This window comes from Erythrolamprus reginae, chromosome 2 (genome assembly GCF_031021105.1).
Source record: "Erythrolamprus reginae isolate rEryReg1 chromosome 2, rEryReg1.hap1, whole genome shotgun sequence".
NCBI lineage: Eukaryota > Metazoa > Chordata > Lepidosauria > Squamata > Dipsadidae > Erythrolamprus > Erythrolamprus reginae.
This window is the reverse complement of record NC_091951.1, coordinates 135,983,972-136,001,662: the sequence shown is the minus strand read 5'-3', so window position 1 is coordinate 136,001,662 and position 17,691 is coordinate 135,983,972. Positions and strand designations below refer to the sequence as shown.

General features: G+C 41.6%; 1 protein-coding gene and 1 non-coding gene across 5 annotated transcripts in view; one reads left to right on the top strand and one right to left on the bottom strand.

Moving 5' to 3' along the window:
• TTC1 (tetratricopeptide repeat domain 1) overlaps positions 1–16,451 on the top strand; it is a 28,320-nt gene extending 11,869 nt beyond the window's left edge. For all 4 annotated transcript variants that reach the window (XM_070739492.1, XM_070739493.1, XM_070739494.1 and 1 more), the window contains 5 exons: positions 4,347–4,459; positions 8,249–8,285; positions 9,604–9,752; positions 11,066–11,120; positions 15,874–16,451. In XM_070739492.1, the coding sequence (XP_070595593.1) occupies positions 4,347–4,459; positions 8,249–8,285; positions 9,604–9,752; positions 11,066–11,120; positions 15,874–16,010 (491 nt within the window). In that variant the 3' untranslated portion in view covers positions 16,011–16,451. The remainder of the gene's footprint in view (positions 1–4,346; positions 4,460–8,248; positions 8,286–9,603; positions 9,753–11,065; positions 11,121–15,873) is intronic.
• Positions 13,978–14,141, bottom strand: LOC139163277 (U1 spliceosomal RNA). Its single transcript, XR_011558443.1, has one exon. It is a non-coding gene; the product is annotated as a U1 spliceosomal RNA (small nuclear RNA).
• Positions 16,452–17,691: the final 1,240 nt, after the last annotated feature.

The following is a 17,691-nucleotide window of genomic DNA, read 5'->3' as shown; positions in this document are numbered from 1 at the left end:
CTCACATAAACCAAAGCTCTTTGGGATCCTCAAACATTTTGAAGAACGTAAAAGCTCCTGAGAATCACCATTTGAGAACCACCGCTGAAGAGGCAAGGGTAGGATTTTGTTGACATTATACTTTTATGAAAGCCTGGCGTGTTAGAGGAAGCTTTTAGAAAATACAGGTAATATTTGATTTTTGACCATTCTTTTATTGAGCATTTGAAGTTACACTCATGCTAAAAAAATGAGTTTTTTATGCACTTATGACAGCTGCAGCATCCTGCAGTCACATGATTGCCAATTGCAACCTTCCCAGGTGACTTCTGACAAGCAAGGTTAAGGGGGAAGTTGGCAGGAGCTGGTCTTCTTTTTCAAGAAGAGTATCTAACAGATTAACAGAGTTAGAAGGGACCTTGCAGGTCATCTAGTCCAGTGTTTCCCAACCTTGGCAACTTGGAGATATCTGGACATTTGCTGGCTGGGGAATTCTGGGAGTTGAAGTCCAGATATCTTCAAGTTGCCATGGTTGAGAAACACTGATGTAGTCCAATCCTTTGCTCAAGCAGGAGACCCTACACCAGTGATGGCGAACCTATGGCAGGGGTGCCACAGGTGGCACACGGAGCCATATCTGCTGGCATGCAAGCCGTTGCCCCAGCTCAGCTCCAGCGTGCTTGTGTTTGCGGGCCAGCTGATTTTGGGCTTGCACAGAGACTCTGGGAGGGCGTTTTTACCTTCCTCCGGCTGCAGGGAAGCTTTTGGAGCCTGGGGAGGGTGAAACACGAGCCTACTGGGCCCACCAGAAGTTGGGAAACAAGCCGTTTCCAGCCTCCAGGGGGCGGGGAAGTTTTTTTCAATCTCCCTAGGCATTAAATTATGGGTGTGGGCACTCGTGCATGCGCGATAGCATGCACGCACGCTCTTTCGGCACCCAAGGAAAGAAAGGTTCGCCCTCACTGCCCTACACCATTTCTGACAAATGGCAGTCCAATCTCTTCTTGAAAGTCTCAAGTGGTGAAGCTCCCTCCACTTCCTGCACACAAGCTGATCCATTGTTCCATCTGCTTCTGTTTAGTTTGCAGAGTATTTCGGATTCCTGGATGTTTTTCTTAGATAAAGATAGAAACTCAGTCTTGGAGACCACGTGATTCTTGATGACAACATGGAAGTAATTTGCTCTTGCTTTCCTTCTGGATGCTTTTTAAAAATTACTCAGCCTAACCTTCAACTCTGGATTCGGTGGTACCCCTGCAAATACCAATCAGGCCTGGTCCTATTTAACTCCTAAGCCCAGACTAGTCTAGCCAGATGCTAAAGCATGCTGCGTTTACCACCTTAAAAAATAGTATTCTTGCATATTAGTGACAACCTGAGTTTTTCTTGGGAAAAGATACATGCCATCTGAAGACAGCAAACCCCCCTCCCCCCAACCATAGTAAAGAGCCAAAGTTCTCTTGGCTAGAACTGAGTTCTTGGTTGCCATCAAATTCTCTCCTATTCTAACCCACTTTTGTAATTGGCTGCTCTTTATTGCCTTGGAACCCTTTTGTACATGCAGCTCTTTGTCAGTATCTCAGAATGGCAAGGCCTGCTATTATGCGCTTGTCTTGGAGACTATTACATCATGTCAACTAAAGAATGTCGCTTGGCGGGACCCAGGGGAAGAGCCTTCTCTGTGGCGGCCCCGGCCCTCCCAGACATTAGAATTGCCCCCACCCTCCTTGCCTTTCGTAAGCTGCTTAAAACCCACCTCTGCCATCAGGCATCGGGGAATTGAGACCCTCTTCCCCCTAGGCCTTTACAATTCTATGCATGGTATGTATGTATGTGTGTTTGGGTTTTTTTATATTAATGGGCTTTTAATTATTTCTAACATCAGACTACTATTGTATGCTGCTTTATTGTTGCTGTTAGCCGCCCGAGTCTCCGGAGAGGGGCGGCATACAAATCCAATAAATAAATAAATAAATAAATAAATAAATAAATAAATAAATAAATAAATAAATAAATAAATAAATAAATAAATAAATAAATAAATAAATAAATAAATAAATAAATAAATAAATAAATATGGCTATGGCTGAAACACAGGAAGGAAAAGTATAATTTTATGTTTAGTAATATTTATTTTGGTTATTAATGATTAACACTGGGATATATTTTGATTCAGAGGAAGAGGAGCAGTTTCCCCCTCTCTTGATGCAATTTTTCATCCTTTCATCAAACCCCAATTCTGGGAGTAGTTTAAAACGACACTTATATATTTTTTGCAATTAATGGGAGCCCTGAAATGCTTCTGGGTTGAAATGTGACATCATCATTGCCCAGGCACGCCTACTTGGGGGCTTCGGAAGTGATAATCATTTATCTACTCATTTGCTTTCAAACTACAGTAATACTGTACTTCGTCTTAGGAACCTAATTGGTTCCCGGGGCAGGTTCGTAAGACGAAAAGTTCGTAAGACGAAACATTGTTTCCCATAGGAAACAATGTAAAATCAATCCGTGCAACGAAAAAAAAATGCAAAAAACTGCCGCCGCCCGGCTGTCACCTTTTGAAACAGCCGGGGGGGGGGGGGGGCGCCTTCTCAGCGTCCTCCTGAACCTGAACGCCAAACCCAAACTTCCGGGTTCGGCATTCGGGAGGCCGCCGAGAAGCCCCCCGGCTGTTTCAAAAAGCAACAGCCAGGCGGCGGGGCTTCTCGGCGGCGGCGGGTTCGTAAGAAGGAAAAAGTTCGTAAGAAGAGGCAAAAAATTTCTGAACCCCGGGTTCGTATCTCGGCTTGTTCGTAAGACGAGGGGTTCGTATCATGAGGTACCAGTGTACTGTGTTGGCAGGAGCTGCAGTGTGTGATGGAAGCTCACTCCGTCCCACAGCAGCAACCAGATCTTGAACACGAGTCTGCCAGTCGTCAACATATTATCTAACCTTGTAAGCCACCGCTTTTATTTTTATTTTTCACAAAAGTGTCAAGAAAAGAAATTAAAGAAGATATGCAGTATGTAAATTGTCTGCATCCTTTATTAGAAAAGTTGCAGACAGAACACGTTCGCTAGTTGTTTGTGGATATTAATATATTGCTAATTGTTTGTGGATATTATATATATTTTTCTGGATATTAATTGATTCTGCATATTTATTAATGGATAGTAAGCTCAACGTACATTCCCCAATATATTGAAATCACTTTTAATGGTGATAAAAATCTATTGCTGCTGCTGTTTTCTCAGAAATTGTTCTGATTCCAAAAGAGTCAGTCCCATTAACCAGAACAGTAGAGTTCCTAATCTCAGCAGGTTGAGTTTATCCCTTTTGTAGTGTGTATGAAGTTATCTCCTAAAATCATTTATCCTCCACAGAGCAAAGTTGAATTACTTATACAATACTATCCTTGTATTCCTACTTAAAACGCCAGAGGCTTTCTATAAATGTTTGCTTTTGTGGGCCCCACAAAATGCAATAGGAATAACATAAAGAACAAGAAGTCATTTGTATTATTTTTAATAGGATTCTGGCTATCTAAATCAAGTGTTAACATGATTGCATAATCTGAGCAAACCCAAGTTCTGTTATGCAATATTTTCATATTAGCGTAACCTTAACCTTACATTTCTTTGTTTGGGAATTGTATGTAAATAATTTTCATATTTGAATGATACTTATTTACAGATTGAATTATCCCAAATCTGAGCTATATTTTATTTATTTATTTAGTTGTAAAATGTATATGCCGCCCAACTCCAGTTGGACTCTGGGCGGCTTACAATAATAACAATATTTAAAAGACAATATAAAAATACATTAATAACCCTTATAAAAACATACATAACTCTCAATTATACATGGTCAAGTCCCTGGCCTGCCAGGTCTTAACAACTTTCTGGAAGACCGGTAGGGTGGGGGTAGTGCTGATCTCTGGAGGCAGTTGGTTCCAGAGCATTGGAGCTGCCACAGAGAAGTCCCTTTTCCGCAGCCCCACCAACCGACATTGTTTGGTGGACAGGACTTGGAGAACGCCAACCCTTTGGGCCCTTATTGGCCGTTGGGAGGTATGAGGCAGAAGGTGGTCCCGCCTTCTTTAAAACCTATGGGTTGATGCTTTGCTTTTAATTCCAAAAGGAAAAAAAAATACTGTTGTGAACTTATGCTGGGAAAGTATACTGCGTCCCATAATATCATAAGGTTATTAGGGTTGATTATTTTTTTCATATTTATGCACTGTTTGCTTTCTATTTTTACTTTTTCTGTTATTATTTTCAAATGAAAAATGATTAAAAATATATATAAATATTCTGAATTATTTTGTGTTTTCAGTTCCACCCTCCATTTCAGTTGTTGTTGTTTTTCGCCCTAACTTCAGAGTATAAAGAAGCAGAAGATTCGTATGCAAAAGCCCTGCAGGTTTGTCCGGCCTCCTATGACACAGATAGATCCATTTTGTATTCAAATAGAGCTGCTGCAAGAATGAAACAGGTAATACTAATTTCCAAAATTGAAATGTGATAAGTTTTTATAAGTCTTTGTTTTGTCATAACTTTTATGTGCTGGGGAGCTGCAGGGGAAAAATATTGGCATTTCATAACTTTGTCATAACTTTTATGTGCTGGGGAGCTGCAGGGGGAAAATATTGGCATTTCAGATACCAGTGCAAATGTATTAAGTTTGAGCAGATCTACTACAGCAGAGTGAGTGTCTTGCCAAATATTTGCTGATTGGCCAGCTTCCCTCTGAAACTGTGTCCCTTAATAACGTTGCTTAATCCCTTGTTCTGGCTCTGTGAGCCCAATCTTGGGTACTGGTGATGAGTGTAACTCTGGCCCTGGGCTCAGGTTGCTGCTGCTTAATGCCAGGTCGGTGGTAAATAAAGCTCTCCTCATCCGGGATTTGATCCTGGATGAGGAGGCCGACCTGGAATGTATTACTGAAACCTGGCTGGGCCCAGAGGGAGGTGTTCCTCTCTCTGAAATTTGCCCAGCCATGTTTCAGATATGGCATCAACCTCGACCCCAGGGAAGGGGGGGAGGAGTGGCTATTATAGCCAGGGAGAGCCTTTGCCTACGTAGACTCATTGCTCCGGAAATTGCGGGTTGCGAGTCTCTCTTGATGAAGTTGGACTTAGGGGTTCAGGTGGGCTTATTTCTCACGTACCTGCCTCCCAGCTGCGTGTCAAAAGCCCTGCCTGTGCTACTCGAGGAGGTAGCCGGGTTGGCGGTGGAGTTCCCCGGACTCATTGTCCTGGGGGACTTCAATCTGCCGTCACTCGGCGAAACCTCTGGGTTGGCACAGGAGTTCATGGCCACCATGACAGCCATGGACCTGACTCAAGTAGTACAGGGTCCGACTCACAAGGGAGGGCACGCACCTGACATGGTATTTCTTCCCAAGCAATTGAGTAATGGTCTGAGACTAAGGGGCTTAGAAACATTGCCTTTGTCATGGTCAGACCATTTTCTACTACGGCTTGACTTCCTGGCTCCAATCCTTCCCCGCAGGGAGGTGGAACCAATTAAGATGTTCCGCCCCAGACGCCTGATGGACCCAGAGGGCTTTCAGACGGCGCTTGGGGTTATTCCAGAGGCACTCGTCCACAGTTCGGCAGAGTGTCTTGCGGAGGTATGGAACAGGGCTGCGGCGGAGGCTCTTGACCGGATTGTGCCTTTGCGACCTCTCCGTGGCGCTAGACCCCGTAGAGCCCCATGGTTCAACAAGGAACTCCGGGAGTTGAAACGCCAGAAGAGACATCTAGAGAAGCGATGGAGGAAGAGTAGGTCTGAATCTGATCGAACACTTGTAAGAGCTTTTATTAAGACTTACAAAGTGGCGCTCAAGGCGGCAAGATGCGCGTACCATGCCGCCTTGATCGCATCAGCGGAATCCCACTCGGCCGCTCTGTTTAGGGTGACCCGCTCCCTTCTTAACCAGGGGGGAGTTGGGGAGCCCTTGCAGAGCAGTGCCGAGGATTTTAACACGTTTTTCGCTGATAAAGTCGCTCAGATCCGGGCTGATCTCGACTCCAATTGGAAAACAGAGTCGACTGACAACGAGTCAGTCGAGGTGACTGGGGCACGTACTTATCCACCTGTCTGGGAAGAGTTTGATCTGGTGACACCTGATGAAGTGGACAAGGCCATTGGAGCTGTGAGTTCCGCCACCTGTTTACTGGATCCGTGTCCCTCCTGGTTGGTCTCGGCCAGCAGGGAGGTGACACAGAGCTGGGTCCAGGAGATTACCAACGCTTCCTTGGGGAGGGGAGTTTTTCCAACACTCTATAAAGAAGCGCTCGTGCGCCCCCTCCTCAAGAAGCCTTCCTTGGACCCAGCCGTACTTAATAACTATCGTCCAGTCTCCAACCTTCCCTTTATGGGGAAGGTTGTTGAGAAGCTGGTGGCACTCCAGCTCCAACGGTCCTTGGAAGAAGCCGATTATCTAGGTCCCCAGCAGTCGGGTTTCAGGCCCGGTTACAGCACGGAAACTGCTTTGGTCGCGTTGATGGATGATCTCTGGCGGGCCCGGGACAGGGGTTTATCCTCTGTCCTGGTGCTCCTTGACCTCTCAGCGGCTTTCGATACCATCGACCATGGTATCCTTCTGCACCGGCTGGAGGGGTTGAGGGTGGGAGGCACTGTTCTCCAGTGGTTCTCCTCCTACCTCTCTGGCCGGTTGCAGTCGGTGTTAGTGGGGGGTCAGAGGTCGGCTCCGAGGTCTCTCCCTTGTGGGGTGCCTCAGGGGTCGGTCCTCTCCCCCCTGCTATTTAATATCTACATGAAACCGCTGGGTGAGATCATCCAAGGACATGGGGTGAGGTATCATCAATATGCTGATGATACCCAGCTTTACATCTCCACCCCATGCCCAGTCAACGAAGCGGTGGAAGTGATGTGCCGGTGCCTGGAGGCTGTTGGGGCCTGGATGGGTGTCAACAGACTCAAACTCAACCCGTGGGTTTTGCCTCCCAAGGACAATCCCATCTGTCCGTCCATTACCCTGGGGGGGGAATTATTGACCCCCTCAGAGAGGGTCCGCAACTTGGGCGTCCTCCTCGATCCACAGCTCACATTAGAGAACCATCTTTCAGCTGTGGCGAGGGGGGCGTTTGCCCAGGTTCGCCTGGTGCACCAGTTGCGGCCCTATCTGGACCGGGACTCATTGCTCACAGTCACTCATGCCCTCATCACCTCGAGGTTCGACTACTGTAATGCTCTCTACATGAGGCTACCTTTGAAAAGTGTTCGGAAACTTCAGATCGTGCAGAATGCAGCTGCGAGAGCAGTCATGGGCTTACCTAGGTATGCCCATGTTTCACCATCACTCCGCAGTCTGCATTGGCTGCCAATCAATTTCCGGTCACAATTCAAAGTGTTGGTTATGACCTTTAAAGCCCTTCATGGCACTGGACCAGAATATCTTCCAGACCGCCTCCTGCCGCACGAATCCCAGCGACCGATTAGGTCCCACAGAGTGGGCCTTCTCCGGGTCCCGTCAACTAAACAATGTCGGTTGGCGGGCCCCAGGGGAAGAGCCTTCTCTGTGGCGGCACCGGCTCTCTGGAACCAACTCCCCCCAGAGATTAGAACTGCCCCTACTCTTCCTGCCTTCCGTAAACTCCTTAAAACCCACCTTTGCCGTCAGGCATGGGGGAATTGAAACACCTCCCCCGGGCATGTTCAATTTATACATGGTATGCTTGTGTGTGTGTCTGTTAGTATATGGGGTTCTTTTAAATCTTTAAATATTTTAAAGTTATTTGGATTATTTATGATTTGTTCTATCTTGTTGTGAGCCGCCCCGAGTCTTCGGAGAGGGGCGGCATACAAATCTAAATAATAAATAAAAATAAATAAATACAAAAGTTCAGTGGTTAACCTGCAGGCTTGAAGGCTAAATGCCCACAGCCAGGAGTTTGATCCTGACTGCCGCAGGTTTGACTCGGTCTTCCATCTTGCCAAAGTCAGTAAAATGAGGATCCAGAATGTTATGGGCAGTATTGTAAACCACTCAGAGAGTGCTATAAAGCACTAGGGAGGGGTATATAACTGCTATTGCTGTATGTTTATTTGCTACAGATGGAAAATTATGGAATAGGTTAGCCGACCTACAGATACGAAGCATACCTTTCTTAGCCTCTAGTTTCACTGATCTGCTGTCTGGATTTCGATGCAGAGTAATAAACGTTTTTATGCTACTGAATAATCTTTTTCAATCTGTATGAATATCAGAAAAAATTATATTTTATATTAAATGTCAATGCTATCTCTTCTTTAGGACAAGAAAGAAATGGCTATAACTGATTGCAACAAAGGTATTTTCTTCTCACGCTTTTGCTTTTGATCAGGATATTATGTTTAAAGACTAGACATGGGAGACAATATAGGGAATTTGACAGATATCTGATGTTATTATCTACTAGGATGAAGTCTGATCAATGGCACTATTAATTTTCCCATCTCCCTCCCTCAAATACTTGGTTTACTTTTAAAAAAAAAATATTTTTATTGCACAGAAGAATTACATAAACAAACATAAAACAGTGCACAGTGCATGTGCCCATCACCCGACTGACAATACCACCACCACCACCACCAATAGCGGGGGGTTCAAATATTTACTAATTTATATTATTTTATTTCCTTAGCTCTACTTTGCATTTGTTATTATTAAAAGAGTGATTGGAGTTTATTTTTCACCTTTTCGTCACAAATTCTACTCAGCATATAATATTTCACTTTATTCCATCATACCATCAGCTTCTCCAATTTATTTTCATCAAAGTTGTTTAATCTTATTTCCATAATTTCAAAATGAATGTGATCCACCATGTACCAGTACCAATTCTGTAATGTCCATTTTATAGACTCTTTCCAACCCAATACCACTACCGCTTGAGCGCTTTCCAATGCTGCAGTTTTTATTTCTTTGAAGTTTCTTAATTCTCTTTCTTTAATTAATATCGCTATTTCTTTTGTAATTATCCACTTAATATTTAACATTTTATTTATTTCATTCTGCACTTCCTTCCAAAATTTCTGAACTTCAACACACTCCAAAAAATACTTGGTTTACTCAAGAAGGATTTGATGGTTGAAATAAGCAGAAAGCTAAAAATTAGCCAATGATTGAAGCTTTCAACTGAACATAAATCTAGGAATGTGCATACAGTACATGAAAAATAATTGGGCTATGTTTATCTGATTTTAAAAGAAGAAATGAGTTGGGCAGGTTTAGAGGAACTTGGATAGAATGGAGTAACAGTAGTAACAGTGAAATCAGATTGATTACCATCACTGTTAACCAAAATGCATACTAACATGGTTTGTTGAATATATAACAATGGACTGGGCTCACATAGAATATTAAGCCATTAATCAGGTAAAATAATTTATGAAGCACATTGTTGATTCATATGACGTGAAATTGAAAGCAGACAGTTCCACTTCCCCCCCATCCTATAACTATAGATTTAGGCTCAGTATGATAATAATGCTAGAAACATTGATATGTATATCTGCTTAGTCTATTTATTATTTAATAATGGAGTTCTTAAATAATACTGCAGCGTGGTTTTATCTTGCAGAAATACTGCAAATAAGGTGTATTATTGGTCTGTTTTTGTTTTTCAGCTCTAGAGTTAAACCCAAACTATATCAAAGCACTGTTGAGGAGGGCAGAGCTGTACGAAAAAACAGAAAAACTAGATGAAGCTTTAGAGGATTACAAAAATCTGTTGGAGAAAGATCCATCTGTCTATCAAGCAAGGGAAGCTTGCATGGTAAACTTATTTTTGTAATCAAGATGATTATGGTAATACCATTAAAGCACCATTTTTAGGACCATTTTTAGAAAGATGGCAGTGTAAGAAGCATGACCCAAAAGATTAGGGAGTGGAAAGAAAGGCTGGCACTGAAACCATAATCCTGATTTTTTTAAAGTTGGAAGATCAGTTAAAGCTTTTACTACACATGTGAGCAAACACAGCTTTGGAATTGAAGTGTGGGAAAAATCTGCCACAGAGGGAATATCTCCGGGACCACCTTCTGCCGCACGAATCCCAGCCACCAGTTAAGTCCCACAGTGTTGGCCTTCTCCGGGTCCTGTCGACTAAACCATGTCGTCTGGCAGGACCCAGGGGAAGAGCCTTCTCTGTGGCGGCCCCAACCCTCTGGAACCAGCTCCCCCCAGAGATTAGGATTGCCCCCACCCTCCTTGCCTTTCGTAAACTCCTTAAAACCCACATCTCCCCCAGGCCTATATAGCTGTATGTTTGTGTGTATGTTTGCTTTTTAATAAGGGTTTTTAAAGATATTTTTAAATATTAGATTTGTGACTACATTGTTTTTATTATTGCTGTGAGCCGCCCCGAGTCTACGGAGAGGGGCGGCATACAAATCTAAATAATAATAATAATAATAATAATAATAATAATAATAATAATAACAACAACAACAACAACAACAACAACAACAGGCCAACTTGATTTCTCTCCCCTTTCTTTTCTTGTTAATTTTTGTGACTTTTTGAAAAGTGTTTGCTTTCAAATTCTGAGAACAGATGATAACACTGTAGCTTTTTGGTCCCCTCCAAAATAATTTGGTTTAAAATTTTTAGCAATGTGTGATCCTAATAGCCCCTTTTGAAGGGGTTAGTATGGAGGCTTGTCTAAAATATGGAAAAATCACAAAATCAGAATGTTCTTGGGAGAGAATGTCATAAAGATGTTACACTCATATTTATATAACATCATCAACACCTAGCCATAGGCTTTAATAATGGCCTTGACATTCCTTAAATGCTATTATGAAGGGGTTATCTATGTGTCTGAATTATATAACTTGAAGGAAAATCTGTAGTTGTATGATGGACACATCTTAGATTTGAAAGCCCAAAATTGCATTCATTGAGCTATTTCTCTTACTTAGATGAAAGCAAAATTACGCTTTGACAGGTATGTATGGGTCTCTAATAAAATCAGATAATGGCCTACGTTGTATGTGAACCTAAAACAAACATTGCCAATAATTGTGTCCTTATCTTTTCATCATTGGTCTTCTGAAGAATTGGTCTTCTATTTGTTTTTGTTTTTAGAGATTGCCAAAAGAAATAGAAGCACGTAATGAAAAACTTAAGACTGAGATGTTAGGTAAGTAAATTTTGTATATACAGTATTTTTCGGACTAAGGTGGGGCTTTGGGAGGCCGAAAATGGTTGTATTTGCTGCATAAGTCGCACCAATATTCTCACCCTCTTTTTGTGTCTTGTACTCCGAAAAATATGATAGTTTGCTTATCAGGAGAATGGTTTCTGTAAGGGTATATGCATAAAACATGGCTTTTTAAATTTGCCTTTTTTGTAGAATTTGTAGAATTCCATAATATCGCGGACTCGTTTCAGATTCTGCCATGTATAAAAAGAAAGGATTTGTGTATATTTATCTTGTGAGATCATTAAAAAAACGTTGGAGCTGGGTCACCCTGATCTCTACAGCTATAAAAATAGAAAAACCCAGATTTTTTTCATTTTGGCAATAAGAAACAAACTTTTATATAAAAGCAAATAGCAAAATTGCTTCTGCCATGGGATCTGCAGCATAAAGTCATTCTGGATACAGTGCCTTATTTCAGATTTTATTGATATTAAGTTATGTCTAGTATGTGGGTATAAAAGGCAACTGTTTTTCTCCTCATTGAGCCAATTGTTTTGTGATGGTGTTTAAGTAAGAAAATAGTAAAATTTGTACATAACAATGTGAAATCATAGTAGCCAGTTCTTGTAACTGGTGTTGACCTTCATACACATCAAGGTCTTTCCCAAAGCCTAGAATGTTATAATGTATTGGCATAGTATATGTTTAGATCTAGGCACTACTGTATTTTGCAATTATTGATGGAAATTTTGCCACATATTTTTAAAGTGCTGTCCAAGATACTTTGATATGGCACCCAATGGGACCACCATGGCTGATTTATGTCATAATTTTTAATTTTGAGATCTATGATCTCCAATTTTAATATTGTCACATGAATTATTCACGTTTTTTTCTTTTTGATCACAGCTGTATCTGGTGTGTTATAAACCAAAACTTTTATCAGTTTGTATTTGGAAATCTACAATATATTAATTTGTTCATATTCAACTGCTTTTTCAACTCTTTGTGTTTTACTGGCACATGGTAATTTTTATAGATGTTCCAGTGAATTATTAGGGCGACTATGTTATGTTTAATTTTGCATGAGCTGAGTATATTATCTACTGTTCCTTCTGTTTCTTTGCACAATCTGAATTTCTAACCATTTGATGATTTTAAAAATTCTGGCTATTGCATTAATTTGAATAGCTTGCTCTTGCACAGCAAACACCGAGCCTTCAGTTTCTTTTTTTAATGTTTCAGTTGTAAGCTGATGCCAGATTTTATCTTCATCCACTTCCCCTCAATCTTTTGTAGAAATCGTATAATAATAATGATGGTGGTTATGATGATTGGTATTGCAATCATCACCTGCTGTTGCAATACTAGCTGATGCATGAATTGAAGAGATAAAGCTAGGGAAAAATATTTATTTATTTATTTATTTATTTATTTATTTATTTATTTATTTGATTTGATTTGATTTGATTTGATTTGATTTGATTTGTATGCCGCCTCTCTCCGCAGACTCGGGGCAGCTAACAACAGGAATAAAAACAGCATGTAACAATCCAATACTAAAACAACTAAAAAACCCTTATTATAAAACCAAGCATACATACAAACATACCATGCATAAAATTGTAAAGGCCTAGGGGGAAAGAATATCTCAGTTCCTCCATGCCTGGCTGCAGAGGTGGGTTTTAAGAAGTTTACAAAAGGCAAGGAGGGTGGGGGCAATTCTAATCTCTGGGGGGAGTTGGTTCCAGAGGGCCGGGGCCGCCACAGAGAAGGCTCTTCCCCTGGGTCCCGCCAAACGACATTGTTTAGTTGACGGGACCCGAAGAAGGTTCACTCTGTGGGACCTAACTGGTCACTGGGATTCGTGCAGCAGAAGGCGGTCCCTGAGATAATCTGGTCCCGTGCCATGAAGGGCTTTATAGGTCATAACCAACAAATAACAAAACATAGTGATTTGCAAATTAAAGTTGAGTGACTATGGAGAAATCAATGGTTGTACCAATAGTAATAGGAGCCCCTAGAACAATATCCTTGGAAATTTTGAAATTATTAGACCTGAATATCTTGACTTTGCAAAAAAACAAAAACAAACCCACCACAAAACAAAACAAAAAAAACCCAACCACCCCCATCCCCCCCAAAAAAACCCAAAAAACAACCTAAGCACATCCACCCTACTTGGAACTGCTAGGTGCATGGTTAGGACTTGAACTGCTAAGATTTTATCAGTCCCAGACTATGAATTAAATTGAAAAATAACAACAATAATTGTTGTTATTGGTATTATACCAGCTGCTTTTCCCAAAGGTCTCTGAAAGGTTCAAAAGGTCATTCACTCTGGTGTAGTTGTAGAGCAGGGGTGTCAAACTGAAGGCCTGGGGGCCAGATACAGCCTGTGGGGTGCTTAGATGGCCCACGGGTTCGCCCTAGAAACAGTAATGGACTGGCCTGCGGTGCCTCTGCCAGTGAAAATGGAGTTTGGGAAAGCTGGCCGCAGCCCTGCCAGGCTCTATTTTTGGCTGCAACTATCGCCTGCAGCCCTCTGTCACTGAAAATGGAGCTCAGGAATGCTGTGAATGGCCCTCCCAGGCTCCTGCCACCCACTGCCAGTAAAAATGGAGCTTGGAGGGGGGGGCGTGCCTGGCCCTGCCAGACTCTCTTTTCAGCTACGAAGGCCTCTTGTTGCCCTCTGCCCCTTCCTGAGCTCCGTTTTCACTGGCAGGGGGCAGCAGAAGCCCCAACGGGCTGAAAACAGAGCTCGGAAGTCCATTTTTACTGACAGACTGCTCAGGCCACCACAGATGCCTCCAACACAAGCAACCCGAGGTTCGACTACTGCAGTGCTCTCTACATGGAGCTACCTCTGAAGACTGTTCAGAAACTCATGCAGAATGCAGTCGAGTTTCCCGCATTTGGGGAAATCGCAGGGGTCAGCACACCCGGAGTGCAATGGATGAGCCTCACCTTGGGAAAACCTCCTTGATGATCAAGGTATCTCCCCTGCCAGGTAAATCGTGCAGAATGTAGTCGTGCGAACGGTCATGGGTCTTCCCAGATACACCCATGTTTCTCCAACACTCCGTGGACTGCATTGGTTGGCGATTGGTTTCCGGACACAATTCAAAGTGTTGGTGATGACCTATAAAGCCCTACATGGCATTGGACCAGATTACTTATGGGACCACCTTCTGCATGAATCCCAGCGACTGGTTAGGTCCCACAGAGTTGGCCTTCTCCAGGTCCTGTCGGCTAGACAATGTTGTCTGGTGAGGCCTAGGGGAAGAGCCTTCTCTGTGGTGGCCCTGGCCCTCTGGAATCAGCTCCCTTCGGAGATTTGCACTGCCCCCACCCTCCTGGCCCTTTGTAAGAGTCTTAAGACTCATTTATTACCAGGCATGGGGCAATTAGATCAAGCCACCACCCCATGCCCCCGTTTAATAAATGAAATGTGTGGTTGTGAATGAATTGGCTGATTGATTTTACTGTACATGTATTGGGTTTTTAGTTTGTATTTTTTTATTGATTAGATTTGTTGCTGTATTGTTTACACTGTATCTTGTGAGCCGCCCCTAATCTTCGGAGAAGGGTGGCGTACAAATCATAATAATAATAATAATAATAATAATAATAATAATAATAATAATAATAATAATAATAATAATATGGCCATGCCCACCCTGCTCCAGAGGTCACACAACCCTGATGCAGCTCTCAAATCGAGTCTGACACCCCTGTTGTAGAGTTAATAATAGTTGTTGAAAGGTCACTAAATGGAAAAACATCCAATTCTTTTTCATGCCCAATTCCTCTTCATTAGAAACAAATTTTTGCTTCAGTATTTGCAACACTTTAGAATGGATAGGTGCCTTTCTGAATTTAAGTCTTATGAAGATCTTCAAGTTTTATTTTGAATGATTCAAAACAAGAAAGATAGAACAATGTTTTTCTTTGAAATTGGCTAAAATACTGGTAGCATTGTCATTTTTAGCTGGATTTTAGTTTCAATATGTTCTTATAGTAGTGAAACTGATGCTTAAAGTATTTTTTTCAAAGCAGTAGAGCAGAGTTTTATGCCAGTTCTATGCTTGGCACTGAATCATACTCGGTGGATAGCTGATTTCAGTTTATCCAAACTCAGATTGTTTGTGGAGCAAAGAGCAGGCTTATCCAGCTCAATCTTTGCCCTCTTGTCCTCCACATGCTTACTTTTGATTTTGTTTTCCATGGTCTTAAGGCAGGGCTTAATCTGGGCTGCTCTCAGTTTCAATTCTTCGTAAACTTCGCATTGTCTAAATACAGGACTACATTAGAAGGCAGCATGTGTTCTTCTCATTCTCTTTAAAATAAAAAATGTTAACCAAGGAGTTCTAGAATTGAGGATTAGCACAGTGGCTGTAAATAATTGTGATTAAAAAGTCATATGGGTAATAGCAGAGTCTTTCAGTTTGAAAACAGGTGTTCTGTTTACCACTGATCTGTCAAAAACATGCTGTGGGCATTATTTTCAATGAGAAAAAACTGCATATAATACATAACGGTGGAGCAAATTTCAGACATGTAGCATCTTTTCCCCTGGAGTCTGTGGATGATATTCTTCTTATGTTGACGTTTCTTGAACAGAATTCTTAAAAGTCCTTCCTTCTTCTGTACCTCACATGATTGTTAGAAGATATTTTTTCCTTTATTGTGCTCATTTTTTAAATGTAGCTGAAGGTGTGATATTTTTTTTAATGTATGTATATTTCAGGCAAACTGAAGGATCTTGGGAACCTGGTTCTCCGTCCTTTTGGCTTATCAACGGAAAACTTCCAAATGAAGCAAGATTCCTCAACTGGCTCCTACTCTATCAACTTTGTTCAAAATCCAAATAACAACAACCGATAACAGTAGCCCAAAGTGCATGTGGCAAATGTTGGGCTTTGAGGCTTAACAGTGAGGTGGTTTCGGTGAATGCAAAAAAGGATGAGTAAACATTTAATGCGCAACGCCATTCTTTAAACGGGGAGGATTTGAACTGAGACCTATGCCTTGTGTGTGTGTGTGTGTGTGTGATTCTTTCAAAAGAGTGGGGAGAAGAAAACTGATATTTGACCTTTGCAGTGATGTTTCGTGCACTTTGGGCACTCTGCCTTTTCCATCTGAGGAGGGTTGGGGGCGTGTTAGCGTTTCAAGTTAGAAAAATGTCAGTGCGTTTAGACCTGTAGCCGTAGTACAATCATTTCATCATTTGTGAAGTTTGTTAGCCTCTTTGAAGGGCAAAGAAGTATTTCTCTATTTAGAGAATCTACTTTTACCTTACAGATTAATAAATCATTCGTGATATTAGTGCTTGTCTTTTAATTCGAAGTAGCCTTTTCAGTGTTAAATGTTGCATACATTCTCTTGAATGAGGGAAAGTGGTTATTAGCACCTCCATACAATTAGCTCCCCTCCCCAGGAATTTTATTTTTTGTTTATGCTTTTTTTTAGAAAACACATTTTGATGGGCTTTTTAAATACATCTATCTTATTCATTTATTTATTTTGAACCACTCCCCCCCACACACAAAAAAATTGAAGGGGCATCTGATAAAAAAATTCAAAGTTCTTGATCACCAAAAAATACGTTACTTGCAGTATTTTTTGGTTAAAAAGCAAGTTGGCTATTCCTGCTTAGACATGCCTACTAAACCCTTGTGCTTTATCTAATTGGTTTCCACAAATATGTTTTTTCTTGCAGACCATATATAGGCAGCTTATAATTTCTATCAGCATCATAAAAAGTATGTTATGGTATTTGCAGTTCTAGGAGAGAGATTGCTGGTAATCGCTTCTGGTGGCACCAAACCTAGCTTTTTGGCAGCTGGATTCTCAACTTGGCCTTAAGTTGATGGTAGTTTTAATAAGGCATTTTTAATAAGCTTGGGCTTATCTATAGCTTGATTGAGGATGAATTGGTAGATCTCATGTGCTTTACTGGGATCTCTCTGGACAAGAGCACCAATATTGTTTTCTTGGAGATTTGTTCTATTGTTTCATGTTGTTCATCAACCAGTATCAGGAAGGGAGTAGCGGCACTGATCTATGAACGGTCAATTGTAAGGGCCAAATTATTACACTGAACTGTAAGAACAAGTTAAATATTCTCCTGGCTGACCAGCATGATCTTTCAATGACTTCTGGACCTGATATTGTTGTTGGCATTGGGAGTTATTTTGCATATTGATACTGTACAATTTCAGATACCATATCTTGTCGGGTCTGGACAGATTTGGGAGTACATGACCTCTGGGCAACCATCACCTTGTCCCTTGTGATTTCAGACCTGACACATTAAGGCAAAACTTCAGAACAGTTGTTTAGTGATCTGCATATGGAGAATATAACATTTAGTTCTTTGCCCTGATAAGATCACTTCCTGGTCAAGATAACATTGCTGTACATGACCTCTGTGAATGAAGGAGCACTCATATGGCCTGTCCCAGATGCTTTATCCAGGTGTATTGGCGGGGAGGGGACTTGAATAATTTACCAAGGCAAATTAAATTACAACTACAGTAGAAGCAAACTAGAGCGGAGGATAATG